Source organism: Leptopilina heterotoma, unplaced genomic scaffold, assembly GCF_015476425.1.
Source record: "Leptopilina heterotoma isolate Lh14 unplaced genomic scaffold, ASM1547642v1 Lhet_57, whole genome shotgun sequence".
In the NCBI taxonomy this organism is placed as follows: domain Eukaryota; kingdom Metazoa; phylum Arthropoda; class Insecta; order Hymenoptera; family Figitidae; genus Leptopilina; species Leptopilina heterotoma.
Genome location: NW_025111127.1, coordinates 1140937 through 1158910, shown reverse-complemented (window position 1 = coordinate 1158910; position 17974 = coordinate 1140937). Strand labels below are relative to the sequence as shown.

General features: G+C 23.9%; 1 protein-coding gene across 9 annotated transcripts in view; it reads right to left on the bottom strand.

Annotated features, from left to right (window-relative positions):
- Positions 1-5519: 5519 nt before the first annotated feature.
- LOC122508779 (homeodomain-interacting protein kinase 2) overlaps positions 5520-17974 on the bottom strand; it is a 99327-nt gene continuing 86872 nt past the window's right edge. For all 9 annotated transcript variants that reach the window (XM_043622320.1, XM_043622319.1, XM_043622313.1 and 6 more), the window contains one exon: positions 5520-7947. In XM_043622320.1, the coding sequence (XP_043478255.1) occupies positions 7749-7947 (199 nt within the window). In that variant the 3' untranslated portion in view covers positions 5520-7748. The remainder of the gene's footprint in view (positions 7948-17974) is intronic.

Sequence of the window (17974 nt, the reverse complement as noted above, 5' to 3'; positions counted from 1 at the left end):
AAGTTTTTGAAAATAATTGAAATTTTGTCAAGAATTTTATTAAAATTTTTTTAAATAATTGAAATATTGCCAAGAAATTTATTAAAATTTTTAAAAATAATTGAATTTTAGAGAAAAATTTTAATATTTATAAAAATAATTGAAATTTTGACTATAACTTATTTTAAACCTTTGACCATAATTGAAATTCTGCTAAGAATTTTATTACTTTTTAAAATAAGTGAATTCTTAAGACGAATTTTTTAATAATATTTCTTTTTAAATACCTAATTATTTTTAATACAAAAATAAATAATTTATTGAATAATTGAATTCTCATAAAGAATTTTATTAACAAATTTTTAAATAATTGCATTATTTTGACGAATTTTAATAAAATTTAAAGAATAATTACATTTTTCGAGGAATTCGATTAAAATTGTATCAAAAATAATTGAAATTCTGCAATGAGTTTTATTATCTATGAAAATAATAATTGAATCCCTGTAAAAAATTGTATTACATATTTATAAAAATAATTGAATCTCGGTAAAAATAAATTGAATATTTTTGAAAATAATTGAATTATTGCGAAGAAAAATTGTAAAGGCAACTCTTTTAAAATTGAATTAAAAGAAAATTGAATTAAAGAAAAATTAGATTTCAAGAATAAGTACAATAACTTTAGAAGACAATAATTTTCCAGGATTCCAATCAAAATTCCCTGACTTTTCCAGGTTTTTTCAAGGTTTATAAAAATTCCCTGACATTTCCAGGTTTTCCAGGTTGCGTGGCAACCCTGTAAATACAGTTTTTTTTGTTAATAATTGGACGTAAAATTTGTATTTTTCATCACGAATATATTTTATGTGGTATGATAAAATGAAAACGAAACAAGTGTGATAACCTACGACATTAGTTTATTCTTTATTTATTTAATAGAGAATGCCAACCAGCGGCATGTAAAAAGTTGATGAGAATTGATGTTGGGCAAAAAATATGGTGATGTTCGCACAATATATATATATATATATTGGCCCGATTCTCACAAGTAATAATATAATGAAAACCTATTCACTTCAATCTAGTTCTATGAAAACGCACGGAACACGTTTAGTACCCTAATAAATCCAAAAATATGTTTATTTTCTCTGTATTTCCTTTTCCACTCTGATGCTGAATACATCTATCTCACACAATACATTTTACAATAATGCTATATCAATATACAAGCTATTTTCGTACAATATGAATATAATAAATCCCACTAATGATTTTTTAAGTTCCTTGTTTGATGCATAGCCAGAAAATCTTATGTTAAGCTTGCTGAGACTTTGAACAAATTTTTCTCATCTTGTTTCATTGTAATGCACTCGAAAATTGCAAAAAAAAAAAAATATTTCATAGAAAAGTAAATTTAAAAAAAAGAGTTTATTACAGTGAACTAAAAAATACAATTATTTTTAAAATAGAAACACATAGTTTACTTATAGAAAAGTTATGTACATAAGATGATTTCAAAAATCCTCTTTGGACACAAATTATCAAGATCTCAGCAAAATTTCGATTAAAAATCTCATTAACTATATACAAAAATTTTATTTTTAGTCAGATTTCAATTTTTTTTTTCTTTTTTAAAGAGTAAATAACTTTTAAATTATAAGTTCTTATCACAATGAAAACAAATTTTTTGTAGTGGAAACTTTTTCAATTTATATTCCGGAAAATCTGAGTTTCAGTATTCAAAAAAATTAATGATTTTTCACATTGAAATGAATTTTAGAAAAATGTACGATTTTTTAGATTCGGAATTCTGTATTAATTAAAGAAAAAATTAATTTTTTTTGAATAAATAGATGAGTTTGACATTTATAATCAGTAAATGTTGATTTTCTTTTAAATCTTTTGTTATGTTTTCTAGACACACTCATATTTGTTTCATATCTAAATCTATACACAGTTTCGATTTTATGACATTCACAATCTGTTCCAAAAATCCTACAAGTTTTAATCTCATTGAGAGCAATCTCCCTCAATATGGAAAATATTTTCATATGGAACCAAATAGCCTTGAAAACAGAAATTGTACTGAGAAAATCGGTGAACAATGGAAAAATAAAGAGGACCTTCCAATTGTAATGGAATGTTAGTATTAACGGATAATTAAATAAATCCAAAAAGGGTAAATACTTTGTTAAATTAAGAAAAAAATCATTCCCTTCAATTCTACTTTTCCACTCCCTCTATAGTAAGTGATTTATTTTCATTTATAAATCTACTAGAAAAAGTGTGTGCCCAAACCCGTGAGATTATTACTTTAATAAAGAATTTTTTGAGCAGATATTAACACTGTCATTATCGAATCTATTCTATCAATTATCTCTCACCGTTCACGTACATTCTAAGGCTTTATGATTAAGGTATATTTTATTGTTGGTTATTCTTTTATATTTATCATTATTTTCACTCCTTGCTTGATTTACGAAAAAATTTACAAACATTATCCCTCACTTAACGACGTTATTTTTTAGTAAAATATCACAACTAGAACCAACAATACGGTTACAGTACTTTAATTATTATACACAGAGCATTATTAGCTTCATTTATTATTATTATTTATTAATTAATTAGGTGTATTTTTTTAATAGTAACTCGTTATTATGTATCGTAAATGATTTACGTGTGACTGAGATGATAAACTCGCATTGGCAGACGTTCTTTCTCCCTATTTCAATATCAATATGACAAAAATTTTAGCATTACCGAATCGACAGATATTACAATTTTTAAAAATAATTGCTGAAAATGGAATTAATTTTAAAGATTGAATTTGTATCTAAGGCATGGAGGCCTTTAATTTATTTCGAAAGATTAGGAAAATCAGACAAAAACGTCAGTCAACAGGAGACTTTTAAAAAACTAAAGTTAATCAGGTGATGGATTAATTAATATAATAATCTACCAGTACCTTTTTGCGCGAAACTTAATTTTACAAAAAAAAAAAACTAATTAGAAACAATAATTAGTGAATAAAAAAAGAAGATAATAATAATTAAAGCAATGTATTTAAAAGGAACTCATATTGATATGACTAATGGTAAGAATCTTAAGTTCTTTCTATTATGAACATGCGTACGTATATATATGTGTGTGGGGGTGTTTTATCATGTACGTACTAAACACGAATCAACGTGATTTCATGATAACACGTAACACTTACATTGATTGTAAACGTTTTTTTTTATTTTAATTCATTACCGATATCAATAAAAGATCGGTTAATATTTCCAGCAAGTTATATTAATTATATTATTAAATATGATAATAATACGGTTACTTGTTAAACAGGCACATCGACTTGGTTAGATATTATAATTGTAATAAAATGTTTTGTTTTTCTTTAATACACGTCGGATCTCATCATAAATACTTCACCAATCTTAACAATTTTGATGCAGAAAAGTCGCCTTCCTAATCTTTATACATATATTTGCAGAGATTTCTAGCGAATTTTTCATTCTAATCATAAAAATATTCAAAATCTTTTCACTTTCAACAGTTTTAGCCAAAAAAAAAATGTGATAATCTCATTTTACAATTTTTAATTACTAATCATTCTATAAGTTAAAAACAAAATTTATAGTACAATAAAATACATTTTTCCAATTATGTTTAAAACTTTTTTTTATTTAATTTTCAGGCCTCGGATCGACTTTAAGACACAAAAAAGTCCCTTTAGTCGATTTAAAATACAAAAAAAGTCGAAAAACTCGTTTATTTAATTCAGTGTTGCAACAAAAATTTTATCTTGTATAACTGTAATTATTGTCCATATTTGTTTAATAAAGTTATTACGGTATAATATTTTTTTTAAATTACAACAAAGAAACTCTTAAAATTAATTTTTTTAAAATATTTTTAAATAATTTTTTAAAGATGTGTCTTTCAATTATAATATACAATTAAACAATTTTCAAACAATTGAATTTTGGTAAAATCTTTTAAGAATAATTGAAATTTTATAAAATCAAAGAATCCGACAAATAATCGGAACAAAAGTTAGTCCAATGTCATAATTTCGTATTTTTAAAAAGAAAGTCAAATTAAATTTTTAATTCCTTTTGGTAAAAGCGTAAGGAATTTAATTTTCTACATTTTGAATATTTTAAAGTTATATTTGAATAAAAATTATTGAATTTTTAGAAAAATATAAAATAAATAATCAAATTTTTGAAGAATTTTAATTATAAATTGGTAAACATGATTTTTCCGAAATTTTAATAAGAATCTTAAAGAAATTTTATTTTCTTTGTTCGAAGATAAGTATTTTAAAAAATTATGATTTCAAAAATAATTGAATTTCATAAAGTAGTTTTTTGAGAATTTTAATTAAAAATTTTCACATTGTTTTCTCCAAAAAAGTTATAATGAAAAAAATTACTTTTTTTAAATAAAAATTGTAACATAATTTTTTAGAACCAAGTTTTTACAAAATTTGCAATTTAAATTTCTTCAAAAGTAGATTTTCAAATATTTTAATTAATAATACTTGAAAAAAAGCAATTATTTTCCATTAAATTTTACAAAATTTCAATTATTCCGGAAATCTTTTTAATATTGTATATTTCGAGAATTTAATTAGAAAAATTATTTTTGAATAATTTTTGACAAATTTGTCTATAGTTATTTTTCACATTAGAAAAATCAAAATAATTTGCAATTTATACTAAAAATGTGGTATTTTGTTGCAATATTTGGAAGAAAAGTCGAAAAACCCGCAATTTTTGAAAATAAGCCAAAAAAATTTGCATTGTTGGAAAATAGTCGAAAAAAGTCATAATATCCGATGCCTGAATTTTAAATAAAGAGTTAAGTTTCAGCATCATAAACTTTGTCAAAAAATGTCGAGAGTGAATTTGTTTTGAAAAGAAAACTAGAACGAAATATTCGAGAAATCGACAACTAGAATATTACCATTGAAAAAAAAAACTTTTGTGAATAATTCTGCAATTACAGAGATGAAAAAGATGCGAACAAATTTACGCAATAGTTGGAAGATTGAGAATTTTATCATCGTAGAACTAACGTTGAGGCATTATTCTTATTTTTTATTTATCAAGAGATGGGATTTCTTAGAACGTGTAATTTCCTACATAACGTATCTAAAATTTTTTTTTATGTAATGTCTTATAATAATTTTATATATTTATACACAAAAAACGCATTCATCTAATATTTTGGACGCGTATAACTATAATTAATGTATCGTCAATGCCGTCCTTTATAATCTATTTCACTTTTATGTATAATATATTTATATACTTTTTCTTCATATATTTCAAATATTTAGCAAACAATATCTAAGCGTCATTCCGTTAAAATTTTAAATCGATGCGCTTGTAAAACATCGACAAAAATTGAAATAATAGGAAAAGAAGAAGTAATGGATAAAAAGTACTTCTACTTCTAAGAATTTATATGTTCAGAATCAGTGAGGAAGAACAAGATTTAAATAGAAGAATGATTATAAAACGTAATCACAAAAAAATTGTCTATTTACAGATAGAAAAACTAACTCCTTCGTTGCAATATGAAGGAATTAGTGACAAAATATTTAAACCAGTGAATATTTTCCTACCTCTCTTAGAAAGGTATTTAAAGCAAAAGATATTAACTATTAACTAATAGTAATAAAAAATAAGAATGATATTAATAGTAGAGATAATCATAATATTAATATTAATGATAATTAAAAGTGTTGAACACCAGCTATGACCTATTGCAATCCTAATTTTACGACCGTTTATAATTTAGTTTCTAGGATGCAGTTATTGAAACAATTTCATTAGGATCAGACTTTATAATCTTGCGCAAAATGAAAAATGTTCCAAGTGAACGAACTGCGCACATAGCCTAAACCAAACCAACCAATAGAAAAACTGTATTATTGGTCAAGTAAACTGTAAGTAAGAGCTAGATATATCATGATCCCGTTTAAACGTGTGTAAGAGTGCATCAAATATAAAACTATTGCGATTCAAATGTTCTGGCAATGCAATCGCTTTGTTTCTTTTTCTTTCTATTTACAAAAAAATATATACATTATGACAATAGCAACAGACCTAAAATTATTGTATATTGTGATGGTGGATGTGGAGAAAAAAGTCTGTGATTGTTACTGATTTTTCATCGCTTTCTTTTAATTCAAACATTTTTCTGGCAATATTTACAAAAAAGACTTGTAATATTTTTTAAAGAATGGTTTGTTGCTTCAACTTTTTTTTATTTAAATCTGTAACATTAACAGATATTTTCCTCCGAGAAAATAAATTAATAATTTTCATTTTCTCAGATTAACAATAAAAGAAAAATGTCCCTTACTATATATATATATTGTTCTTAGAATAAACTTATGGAAAGTTTTTGAAATAAGACTGATATACTTCTCTCGAATAACTATCGATTAAGATCGATAACTACGAATGTAGATGAGATTAATGAATAAATAATATTGCTGTTTCTATTTCTTTTCCTTGCTTTAAATTCACAGCATAACTACAAAAAGTTTTCAGTTTTACAGCCGATTATGACTCTTACATTAAAAATTGTTTTCTTCTTCTTCTTCTTCTTCTTCTTCTTCTTCTTCTGTACAAATTGGATAAAAGGAGAACTTCGTGCATGTTCATTCCTTTATTCAGGATTTATTCTGATCTACTAAAACATAGCTTAAGCAAAACGAACAGTATCGTTAAAACTTTTAATACTCTTTTGCTAAACACGCGCATTTGGTTGCGCCTACTAAGGGCGTGTTTTAATTTTTGTTTCTTTAAAAAGGACTTAAAACCTAAAGCACTATAGACCTGATTTGCTGAACTTGAATCGTTACTGACCCGAAAAAAGTTGTAAACGGATTGATAAATCTTGCTCAAATAGCTAAGAACTCCGTTAACGAAGGGCAATACAAAAAACGTTTTGTGTTACGCACCGAACGTTCAGTTAAGAAATACAACTTATACGTTGTATCGATTATGATTTTACCAAACGACTTGATCGTTCATTAAGGTACACCGTCAACATTGCGGATAATTTATTCTTTTGCCAGCATGCAAATTGCATTTATAGAGACTTCATAAAATTCTTTTTTCTCATTGTCAAATTTCATTTTCAGAAATAAAAAAATTCTGTTAAATTAAAATTGAGTTCTTTGCCCATCTTATTTCGATGTAGAAAATATTTTGCTTTTTTTCATTAATCCGGTTCATCCTGGCGATTTATTTTTTCCCCTTTCTCTTATCTTCATTTTTTTGGATTAATTTCTTAATGTCCAATAATAATTTGTGTTTTTTTTTTAAATTAACGCGTGAAGCAAAGAAAAAGTTTAGGTAAATAATTCAATGATTGTAAATAATGATACATTTAGAATAAAATTTCTCATTTTCTTTTGATGACTTTTGTGTATATAATGATAATAAGCAGGCAGTCCAAGTGGGATAGTCGTTGCATAGGACGGATTAATATTTTAACGTTTGGATCGAGAACTGTTTTTTTTTTTTTTTTTTCTTGAAAAAAATTAGATAAAATTAAAAAAACCGTAGAGTCAGCGCATTGAATAATCCCCCTGGTGATGATGACTACTTTCAAAAATTTTGTTCTTTATCCTAAAGTTTACCTTTGCTTTACGTCATTATTATAATGTTCCAATATTTAGAGAACAATAAATCATTTCCTTTTTCTTTCATCGATCGCTCTTAAAGAAGCTTTACTGTCTACTCGGTAAACCACAAACCGGATGGTTGATAGTGTTGTTTTGCTGGAGAAAGAGGGGCCAAACCATAGACTGCAGTTGGTTGCATATGTGCAGGTAGTGGATGTGCAGCATGACTTGCCAGTAATGGTCTGGCTGAGCTGTGATGCGCTGGAGGTGGCAATGCACGACTAGAATCATACAACGTTAATGGTGACGAGCTGTAAAAAACGGGTAAAATTCATTAGAAATTGTCCTCAAACATCTAAAAAGAGTTAAATAATCATTATTTTCGTTTTTACTATTCTAAGAAAAATTATTTATACTGTCACTAAAAAAGTAAGGTATAATAGGTAGAAAGAAACCTTAAAATGAAAAATACAACTTTCATTATAATTCATTCATTAATTAATAGTGCGATGCTGCTTATTCCAAAGGCACAAAATTGGCGATTTCAGATAGCAGACTACAGGTAGTAAAAGACATTCACTTGTTTGACTTCTATGAAAATGTCGTTCATTTTTATCTTTTGTGTGTCATTCAGGGCTCGAAACAGTGAAAGTATTTAAAAATACGGACTTACGGACTAGTGTTGCCGCGATACGAGACGAGGCGATAATTTTAACTGTCTCGTCTTGTCTCGTTATTATAGGGCAATTTATCGTCTCGTCTTGTGTTTCGAAAATATTACATATTATCGTCTCGTCTCGAGTGTCGAGAATGCTACACATTATCGTCTCGTCTCGTCTCGAGCGTCGAGAATGCTACACATTCTAGTTTTCTCTCGTCTTTTTCAGCTTTCTTTATAGAAGTATAGTATTGTAAAAAATTTGACGTGTTAATTTTTTTTAATGTTAATATTTATCTTAGATATACATATATGTCTGTAAAATTTTGTTCGCACATTACGAAAAAATGACTTGACGATTAAGGTGAGACTTGGTAGTCTCTCAGGTATTATAGTCTGGTTTAAAATTTTAGCTATATTGGAATAAAAAATGTTAAGCTGAATAATAGTTACAATTTATTTTCAAATAATCAAAAATGCAAATTTTTTTATTTTTTGCATTAAAAAAATGTTTTTGTCTCCAATAACTGATTACTTGTTTTGTTTATTAGTAAATAAATTTTATTTGCTTCAAATTCTGAATTCATTGGTTCAAAAATAATTTATTTCAGTAAAATAAAAATTATTTCATTCAAGTTCAAGTGAATACTTTCTTATTTGATTCAAATCAAATAATTTTTAAAAAGATAAATATAAAAGTTGCTAACTTTTTTAGCTAAATATAGAACCCATTTTCACAATAATATTTAAAAATAAGCAAAGAAACTGAATTTATGATCCAAACCCAAATTTTTTTTTCATAATTTTTTTAAATTTATTTTCCCGTTAAATATTGCTAAATTAAAAAAGACACTGAAAAATGAATTAAATTTCAACTTTTAGTTAAAAAAGAATTTATTTACTAAATATTATGTATAAAAAAAATATAATTTATATAAAATATTTATAATTTCTTATATTTTGTTTAAAAAGACTATTAAATGCAACGTAAACAATAAAAGATTTTAGTATATACATATATCTATCATATTTTATATATATATGTTAACCGTAACTATATATTTTCAGAATAAAACTTTGCAATTTAAAAAAAATTCTCATCGAGAATTCTCGTCTCTCGTGACACCTCTCTCGTCTTGTATCGTTTTAGCGATAATTAAAAAAATACTGTCTCGTCTCGTCTCGAGTCAAAGTTCTCTCGTCTCGTCTCGCCTCTCGCCATTATCGCGGCAACACTATTACGGACCAAAAATGAAAAATCACGGACCATTTACGGACCAACTGACAAAAATATAACCAGTCCGAGTCAAATAAGAGAACATTTTACTTTAAACTATAAATAAAAATGTTCTATAACTACTATAAAACATGAAGAAATCGATAACTCCGAGTGATCGATTTCTTCACGTTTTATAACAATTAAAGATGACCGAGTGATAAAATCATTATCAATTCAATTATTATTTTCAACAATTTTTAACGTTAAAATTCTTCTTAAAATCGAATATTTTTAATAATTTTCGAAAACGTTCTTTGAAAATTTTCAAATTCAATTGTTTACAATATTCAATTTTACCAAATTTCAATTATTCGTAAATTCTTCAATTAAATACATGAGGCATTCCACGCCAAGTAAGAAATCATTTTGCTTTTGCATCTCAAATTTTTTTTAACAGTTTTTTTCTTTTAGAACTCTTTGAAATGAGCTACCTTGATTTTTTTCAAATTTTTTCACAAAGCGGTTCAGGAGATACAGATTTGTTTGCTCTGACAGTTGGCTAAGCCTCAAGTCATTTAAAAAGAAGAAGAAGAAGAAGAAGAGATACAGATTTTTGAATTAAATTGGACGTTTTTATAATGAAAAGTTTTGTTTTCACGCGCACTTTTTAATAAAAATATTTTTAAAAAATTTAAAAATAATTTACGATAAGATTATAAAATTTTTAAAATAAAATTTCATTTTTAACAATGTATGTATCGATCAATTTTTTTCAAAATTTTTTGTAAGAAACTAACACTAAATTAACAATTTTTAAGCCTTGTCCGATCGTGGGCAAACGATGGGATCTATTTATTTTGAAATTTTTAATTCTTATATAAGCAGTGGTGGCCAAATGGCTAATTTTGCCAACCTCGATTAAGACATTAACGGACCGTCAAATTTCTACTTGCGTTTCACCAACTTTTAACGGAACGTTATCTCGATTTAACCGATGTTAAATCTAACCGGCCACAATAGGTCGGTTAACGTATCCTAACCTAAAAAGTGTTTTGAAAAGTGACAGATAGTGAAATTCTTGTTGCTAGAAAAATAAATTTTATGAACCATAAGTCAGTAAAATTAAGGGAAAAATCAAATAAATTTTATTTCAAAGAAATTTTAATTCAATTGTTCAAAGATACTTCAATTTTTTAAATAAATTCTATTAAAAAATAAACACATGATTAGCGTTAAATTAATACAAATTTTAAATAATGTTATTTAAAATTCGGATAAAATTGTAAATTTTAATTCAATTGTTGAAACATTTGAATTTTTAAAATAATTTTATTAAAAAATAATAAAAAATTTGTTGGGGCAGTATCAATTTCCCACAATTCAAGTGTATATAGGAAAACTGAATAAGTTAAAATGCATACGAGAAAACTATATGCAAGTAAATTTAAAAAATAAAATCATTAAATTATGTACTTTCGATTCACAGTCAGCGAAATGAGCAACTCAAAAAAAGAACAATTTTATTCAAGGCAACCATTTAGAATTTGATATCTCAATTTTTTCATTGGATTTTTAATTTCTTTGGACTTTTTGATCAGGACAAAAAATAAGTCCAAAGTGTAACAATTTTTTTTTATTTTTTTGGATTTCATTTACTTTGGAATTTTTTGATTGGACTTCTTGTCCGGATACCCTTGTATACAGTTGAAAATAATTTTAATTCTTCATTAAAATTTGTAATTTCTAATAGTGTGCAGTTTTCTCGTGGTCAGCTTAACGAAATACAGTTTTTTTAAATTTAATTTAATGATTATTGAATTGAAATTTTAATTTAATTTTTAAAATAATTTTATTAAAAAATTATTAAATTAATTGAAACTTTGTGAAACTGTCTTAAAAATATTACATAAAAATTACATAAAAATAATACAATTTGTTAAAAAATTTCATTAGAAATTAAAAAAAACCAAAGTCTCAAAGAATTTTTATTTAATAATTTATAAATAATTGAATTCATTTGTACAAAAAGTTACAATTACAATTTTTATAATTAGTAAATTTTAAAATGATTTAAATTAGGTAATTTTTTTTAATAAAAGTCTCGAAAAATTTTATTTAAAATTGTAAAAATTAAAGTTTTTAAAATATTTCAATTTTGTTATTATTAATTAAATTGAAGATGATTGAAATTTTATAAACAAGTAATTGGAAGTTTGTAAAATAATTTTAATTTCCTAAATTCTATTAAAATTATTTGAATTTTTAAAGAATTTTATTGTAATTTTTAAAAATAATAGACCGAAGTTTGGTACAGTAACAAATTTTATTTTTAACTGTTTCAATTTTTTAAAGAGGGATCAGGGAAAAAGTCAAAATTCTATCTAGAAAACGTACACTTTTCGTTAGAATTGACCAATCATAATATTCATAATAGAGAAAGTATTGTTATTTCGAACATAGTATACGTTTAGTTAACCATGGCATGGCTTATAACATGTTGGTGGAACGCATAGGCGGTTAAAGTCAACTTAACAGCGCCTTAAACTTTAGCGGACCGTTAGTTAATCGGTTAATCGAACCTTTAACTACGAGTTGGTGTAACCGGGCATAAGTCTCTCAAAACTTAACCCTTTTTCTGTGTAAAATTGTGATTTAGTCAAATGGCAATTTAGGCCTACCCTTTTCACTGTGTATATAAAAATTAAAAATTTCAAAATAAATAGATCCCATCGTTTCCCCAAAATCGGACAAGGCTTAAAAATTGATAATTTAGTGTTAGTTTCTTACAAAAAATTTTGAAAAAAATTGATCGATACATACATTGTTAAAAATGAAATTTTATTTTAAACATTTTTAAATCTTGTCGTAAATTATTTAAAAATATTTTTATTAAAAACTACGCGTGAAAACAAAATTTTTCATTATAAAAACGTCCAATTTGATCAATTTTTTACCGAGTTACAGGCATTTAAAAAAAAATTTACGTAAAAAACGTAATTTTTCAAAAATCTGTATCTCCTGAACCGCTTTATGAAAAAATTTGAAAAAATCAAGGCAGCTCATTTCAAAGAGTACTAAAAGAAAAAAAATGTTTAAAAAAAATTTGAGATGCAAAAGCAAAATGATTTCTGACTTGGCCTGAAATGCCCCATATATATATTATAAAATAAAAACTTCAAATAATATAAAAAAAATCCACAATTAAAGTTTCTCAAAAAAAAAATTAATTCTATCAGAATTGTTAGTTAAAAATATGAAAAATTCAAATTTTCAAAGATTTTAATCTAAAACCTTTTCAAAATTCTATTATTTCTAAAAATTTACGCTCTAATGCTTTTAATATTCAATTATAATCTAAAATTTTAACTGAAATCCATTTTTAAATCAATTTTTATGAGAAAATTCTACTAGAATTCAATTATTTAAATAAAAAAAAAACAATTTAATGAATAATTGCATGTTTCTTAAAATTGAATTCGTATAAAGAATTTAATTAATTAATTTTTAAATAATTATATTGTTTTGAAGAATTTTAATAAAAATTTTAAGAATAATTACATTTTTTCGAGGAATTCGAATATAAAATTGTATTAAAAATAATCAAAATTCTACCATATATTTTATTATTTACCAAAATAATTGAATCCTTGTAAAAATTTTATTATTTATGAAAATAATTCAATGACTGCGAAGAAATTTATAATAAAATTTGTAAATAATGAAATTCCTGTGGGATTTTTATTATTTTTGAAAAATAATTAAATGTTTGTGGAATTTTATTAAATTGTTTTTTAAATAATTGAATTCTTTTGGAAAGTTTTATTAGAATAGTAGAAGCCTATTAAAAATCATTGAATTCAGGAAAATTTTTAAAAATAATTGTATTTCGTAGAAGAATTTAATAATATTTTTGAAAATAATTAAATTTCGGAGAATTTATTTATTTCTTTTTAAAAAAAATTAATTCTACAGAATTGTTAGTTGAAAAGTATGAAAAATTCAGATTTTCCAAGATTTTAATTTAAAACCTTTTAAAAATTCAATTTTTTCTAAAAATTCATACTCCAATGCTTTTAATATTCAATTATTATCTAAAATTTCAAAAAAAAATTAATTTTCAAATCAGTTTTGATTAGAAAATTCTACGAGAAATACAAATAAAAATAATTTATTGAATAATTGATTACTTTATTAAAAATAAATTCTCATAAAGAATTTTAACAACATATTTTTAAATAATTGAATTTATGGGGAATTTTTATTATTTTGTGAAAATAATTAAAGGTTTGTGTAGAATTTTATACATTTTTTTTTTTAAATAATTGAATCCTTTTGGAAAATTTTATTAGAATAGTAGATACGTATTAAAAATCATTGAATTGAGGAAAACTTTTGAAAATAATTGAAATTTTGATAAGAATTTTATTAAAATTTTTGAAAATAATTGAATTTCGGAGAAGAATTTAATTATTTCTAAAGATAATTGAAATTTTGACGAGAATTTAAAAAAAATGTTGAACATAATTGAATTTTTGCGAAGAATTTTATTACTTTTGAAAATAATCGAATTCCTACAATCATTTATAATTTCTCTAAAATTATCCAAATTATATCGTACAATTTACGGACTTTACGGACCTTGTTCGAGCCCTGGTCATTTCATGAAAGAAAATGGCAGCCATTTTCATTTTTCATACGGTCGAAAAAGTGAATGGCTACATTCCCTGTCTTCTAATAGAGACCAGAGGCCATTTAAACAAAAGAAAGAAAGCATAGTTTTTAAATATTTCAATACAGATGTAAAATAAAAAAATATTTGAAAACAAAAGAACAAACAACAAAAAGTGAAATCATTTTATACCTATAATTTATTAACAAACGAGACAAGACCTTGTGTACTTAAATATTTCTAAAACAAGCTAAGAGTGCAAACTAAATAAATTTCAAAAATATGCAATTCTATTTCATTCTAGTTTGTTCAAAAATAAAGTAATTATAAATTGTACTGCTTTAAGTACTTCTTTTATTATGATTCTCGAATTTTCTATTTCAAAAGTGTCCAACTAGAATCGATCCGTAATTGGCACTTTTACCCTAAATTTTAAATATTTACAAAAGAAATTACTTATTAAAGAAAAAATAAATTTCAAGTATGTGACAAAAAAACGAGCTTTTTATAATTAAACAATAACTGAATTAAAAATCTATAATTTATAAAATACTCAAATATAATACAATATAAATTACAAAATTACTAATTTATAAAAATTTATTCAACTTACAAAAACAAAAATGATTTCAAGTGAAAAATATTTTTTTAAACCAAAAACCTCTAGCTTTATTTAAGGAAAAGATATAAATGCGCAAACATCCGCGAGGGGATAGAATGTCTGTGCCAGTAGTTCTAGTGTTAAAAACTAAATTAAAACGTCAGTAAAGAAATTGAATTTTAAAAGATAAATTATAAGGCAACATTTTAAGATTTGAAACATGAAGTTAACTAAAAGTGACATTCGAACTTAAGGTTGATATTGTCAAAATTTAAAATGCTGACTAAACTTAAATGCATAATAAAATCGCCTACCTTCAATGAAAAGAGACTATATCAGCATGCTTAGTCTTGTTATTCTATAAATTAATTTTATTTCAATGGCATTTAATAAAAAATATTTTCAAATCTCTAAATTTCATGCGATGCAATCCTTATTTTCTTATAAGGGCTAAATGATTTTTTAAGAATTTTTTCTTCTAAGAAATCCGAATAAAAATTCTCTATAAAACGAAAATATGCTATCTAGAACTTGAATTGCATCAAAGTAAAATATTATAAATTTTGTAAGGTTATAGGTGAGAATGATGTACAAGTGTGTGTATTTATAATTGTAAGAATGATGGTGTGTTTGTTTTTGGGGTTTGAGAGATAACGAGAAGGAGAATTGAGTCAGTCTGTACTGAGGTGTGCGAGCGAGGAGATGTTTATTGTTTGACCTGACAAATAGATTTGTTTAAATTAAATTAAGTTTTATATTTTACTGTGGCTATCCTGATCTCACAATTTTATTAAAATTAATTTATCAAATATAAATTGCAAAATGAAATTTCAAAAATAATTTATCTCTAAAGTTATGATTTTAAATATTCTTTTTCTAAACATGCCAAAAGACTCGTTCACGGAAGTCTTTACAGCAAATTCATCATTTTCACGGATCTGTTATTTGTACTTTAAACATGAAGTACCATAAGATGAGGTTGTATTACCCGTTGCGGGTAAATTCGCTCACCGATTTATCTGCTTCAAATTAATTTTAAAATAAAGATTAAAACTTTTATTACCAAAAAAAAGTTGAATTCGTTAAATTTTAGATTAAAGATAATTAAAAAAAAATCGTTAAGCAAATTTACCCACATTGAGTGAAATAACCCCGCTTTATGGAAATTAAGTTTTTCATTATAATTAAAGTTTTATTTTAATTAAATTATTACCTATAATGAAAATAATAATATAATTAAGGGTGCAGATCGAATAACAACCCTCAATTGTTGTTTTTAATATTTAATTAAAGATGAAAATTGACTTTTTATTTTCAACAATTTATATTTTTGAGTTTTTATTAGAATAACTTATGGGAGTGTTAAAGTCTATTCGATTTTTCCACTGAAGCTCTGATGTGTAATACAGACTTCGCACTCGATAACTAATTTTAAAAAAGCAGCAAAAAGTATCTTTCAAACTAAAAAAGTAGTAAAAGAGTAGTTATCAAAAACTTAAACTTAATCGACTAATTTTATGCAAATTATAATTTAAATAATCGAAATCCTGAAAAACTTTTATTATTCATGAAAATAATTGAATTCTTACGAAGATTTTTACAAAAAAATTTTTAAATAATAGTAGATATTGGAAATCATTGAATTGCGAAAAGTTTTTAAAAATAATTAAATTTTACAAAGAATTCTATTAAAAATTTTGAGAATAAATGTAGGTCTGTGTGGCATTTTATTAAATTTTTTTGAAAATAATTGAATTCTTGCGAAAGATTTTATTAGAATTGACGGGAATAATTTTGTTATTTATCGACATAATTCAATTCTTTCGAAGAATTATTTATGTAAATAATTGAATTCGTGGGAAAATTTTTATTAAAATCTAAAAGAATAATAAAATATTTTTAAAAAATTTAATTAAAATGAAATGATTGATTTCTTTCGAACAATTTTATTAAAATATTTGAAAATAATTGAATTCCTTTGAAAAATTCTAATATTTTTGTAAATAATTTAATTCTTTCAAAGAATTTAAAAAAATATTTTTTTTAAATAATTGGTTCTTTCGAGGAATTGAAATTAATTTTTTAAGAATAATTACATTTTTTGAGCAATTTCTGTAAAATTTTATTAAAAATAATGCGATGAATTTTATTATTTTTGAAAATAATTGAATAGTTGTTATGAATTTTCTAAAAAATTTCAAAAATAATCGAAATCCTGAGAAGAATTTTATTATTTATGAAAATAATTGAATTCTTACCAAGATTTTTACAAAAAAATTTTTAAATAATTGAATTCGGTTTGAAAATTTTATGAAAATAGTAGATATTAAAAATAATTGAATTGCGAAAAGTTTTTAAAAATAATTCAATTTTACAAAGAATTCTAATAAAATTTTTGAGAATAATTAAATGTCTGTGTGGCATTTTATTAAATTTTTTTTGAAAATAATTGAATTCTTGTAAACGACTTTATTTTTAGAATTTTTTAAAATAATTGAATTTTCAAGAAAAAATGTATTACTTTTAAAAATAATTGAATTCTTGTGATGAATATTGTTATTTATAAAAACAATTGAATTTTTACGAAAATTAAAAAAAAGTGTTTTTCTTAATTCAATTCTGTTTGGAAATTTTATGAAAATAGTAGGGTAAGTGTACTAATTCCTGCGGTATTTTGGTCAAGACGTCTTTTAACTATAAAATATAATTTTTATATTGATCAAATTGAACTTATGTCTTATTAAATTTGTAGTTTGTGTTATTAAGATATGTTTACAATAAATAACATCTCTAAAATATAATTTATTTTAATAAATTTAATGAATTAAAAATAATATTCAATGCGTTTAATTCTGCGCGTTTGAGTCAGTTGCTGCGCATCAGTTGCTGCGCGAATTTAATTCCTGTGGGTCAGTTTCTGCGCATAATTTCGTGTTTACTATGAAATCAAAATGGGACAATGATTTTAATCAATGTTTAATTGAATAGAATATAAATTTATTAAAAATAAATATATATCATATATTAACAAAAGTAACAAATAATTTCTGAATTATCACATTTTTTAAACATTTAGTTAAAACTTAATAACAGAATTCTTCCTTAATTAATTTATGTATTTATTAAATTTTCTTTAGTTTTTCCTCCATAATCTTCATTTTTTCTTTCATTTTCATAATTTTTTCTTGCTC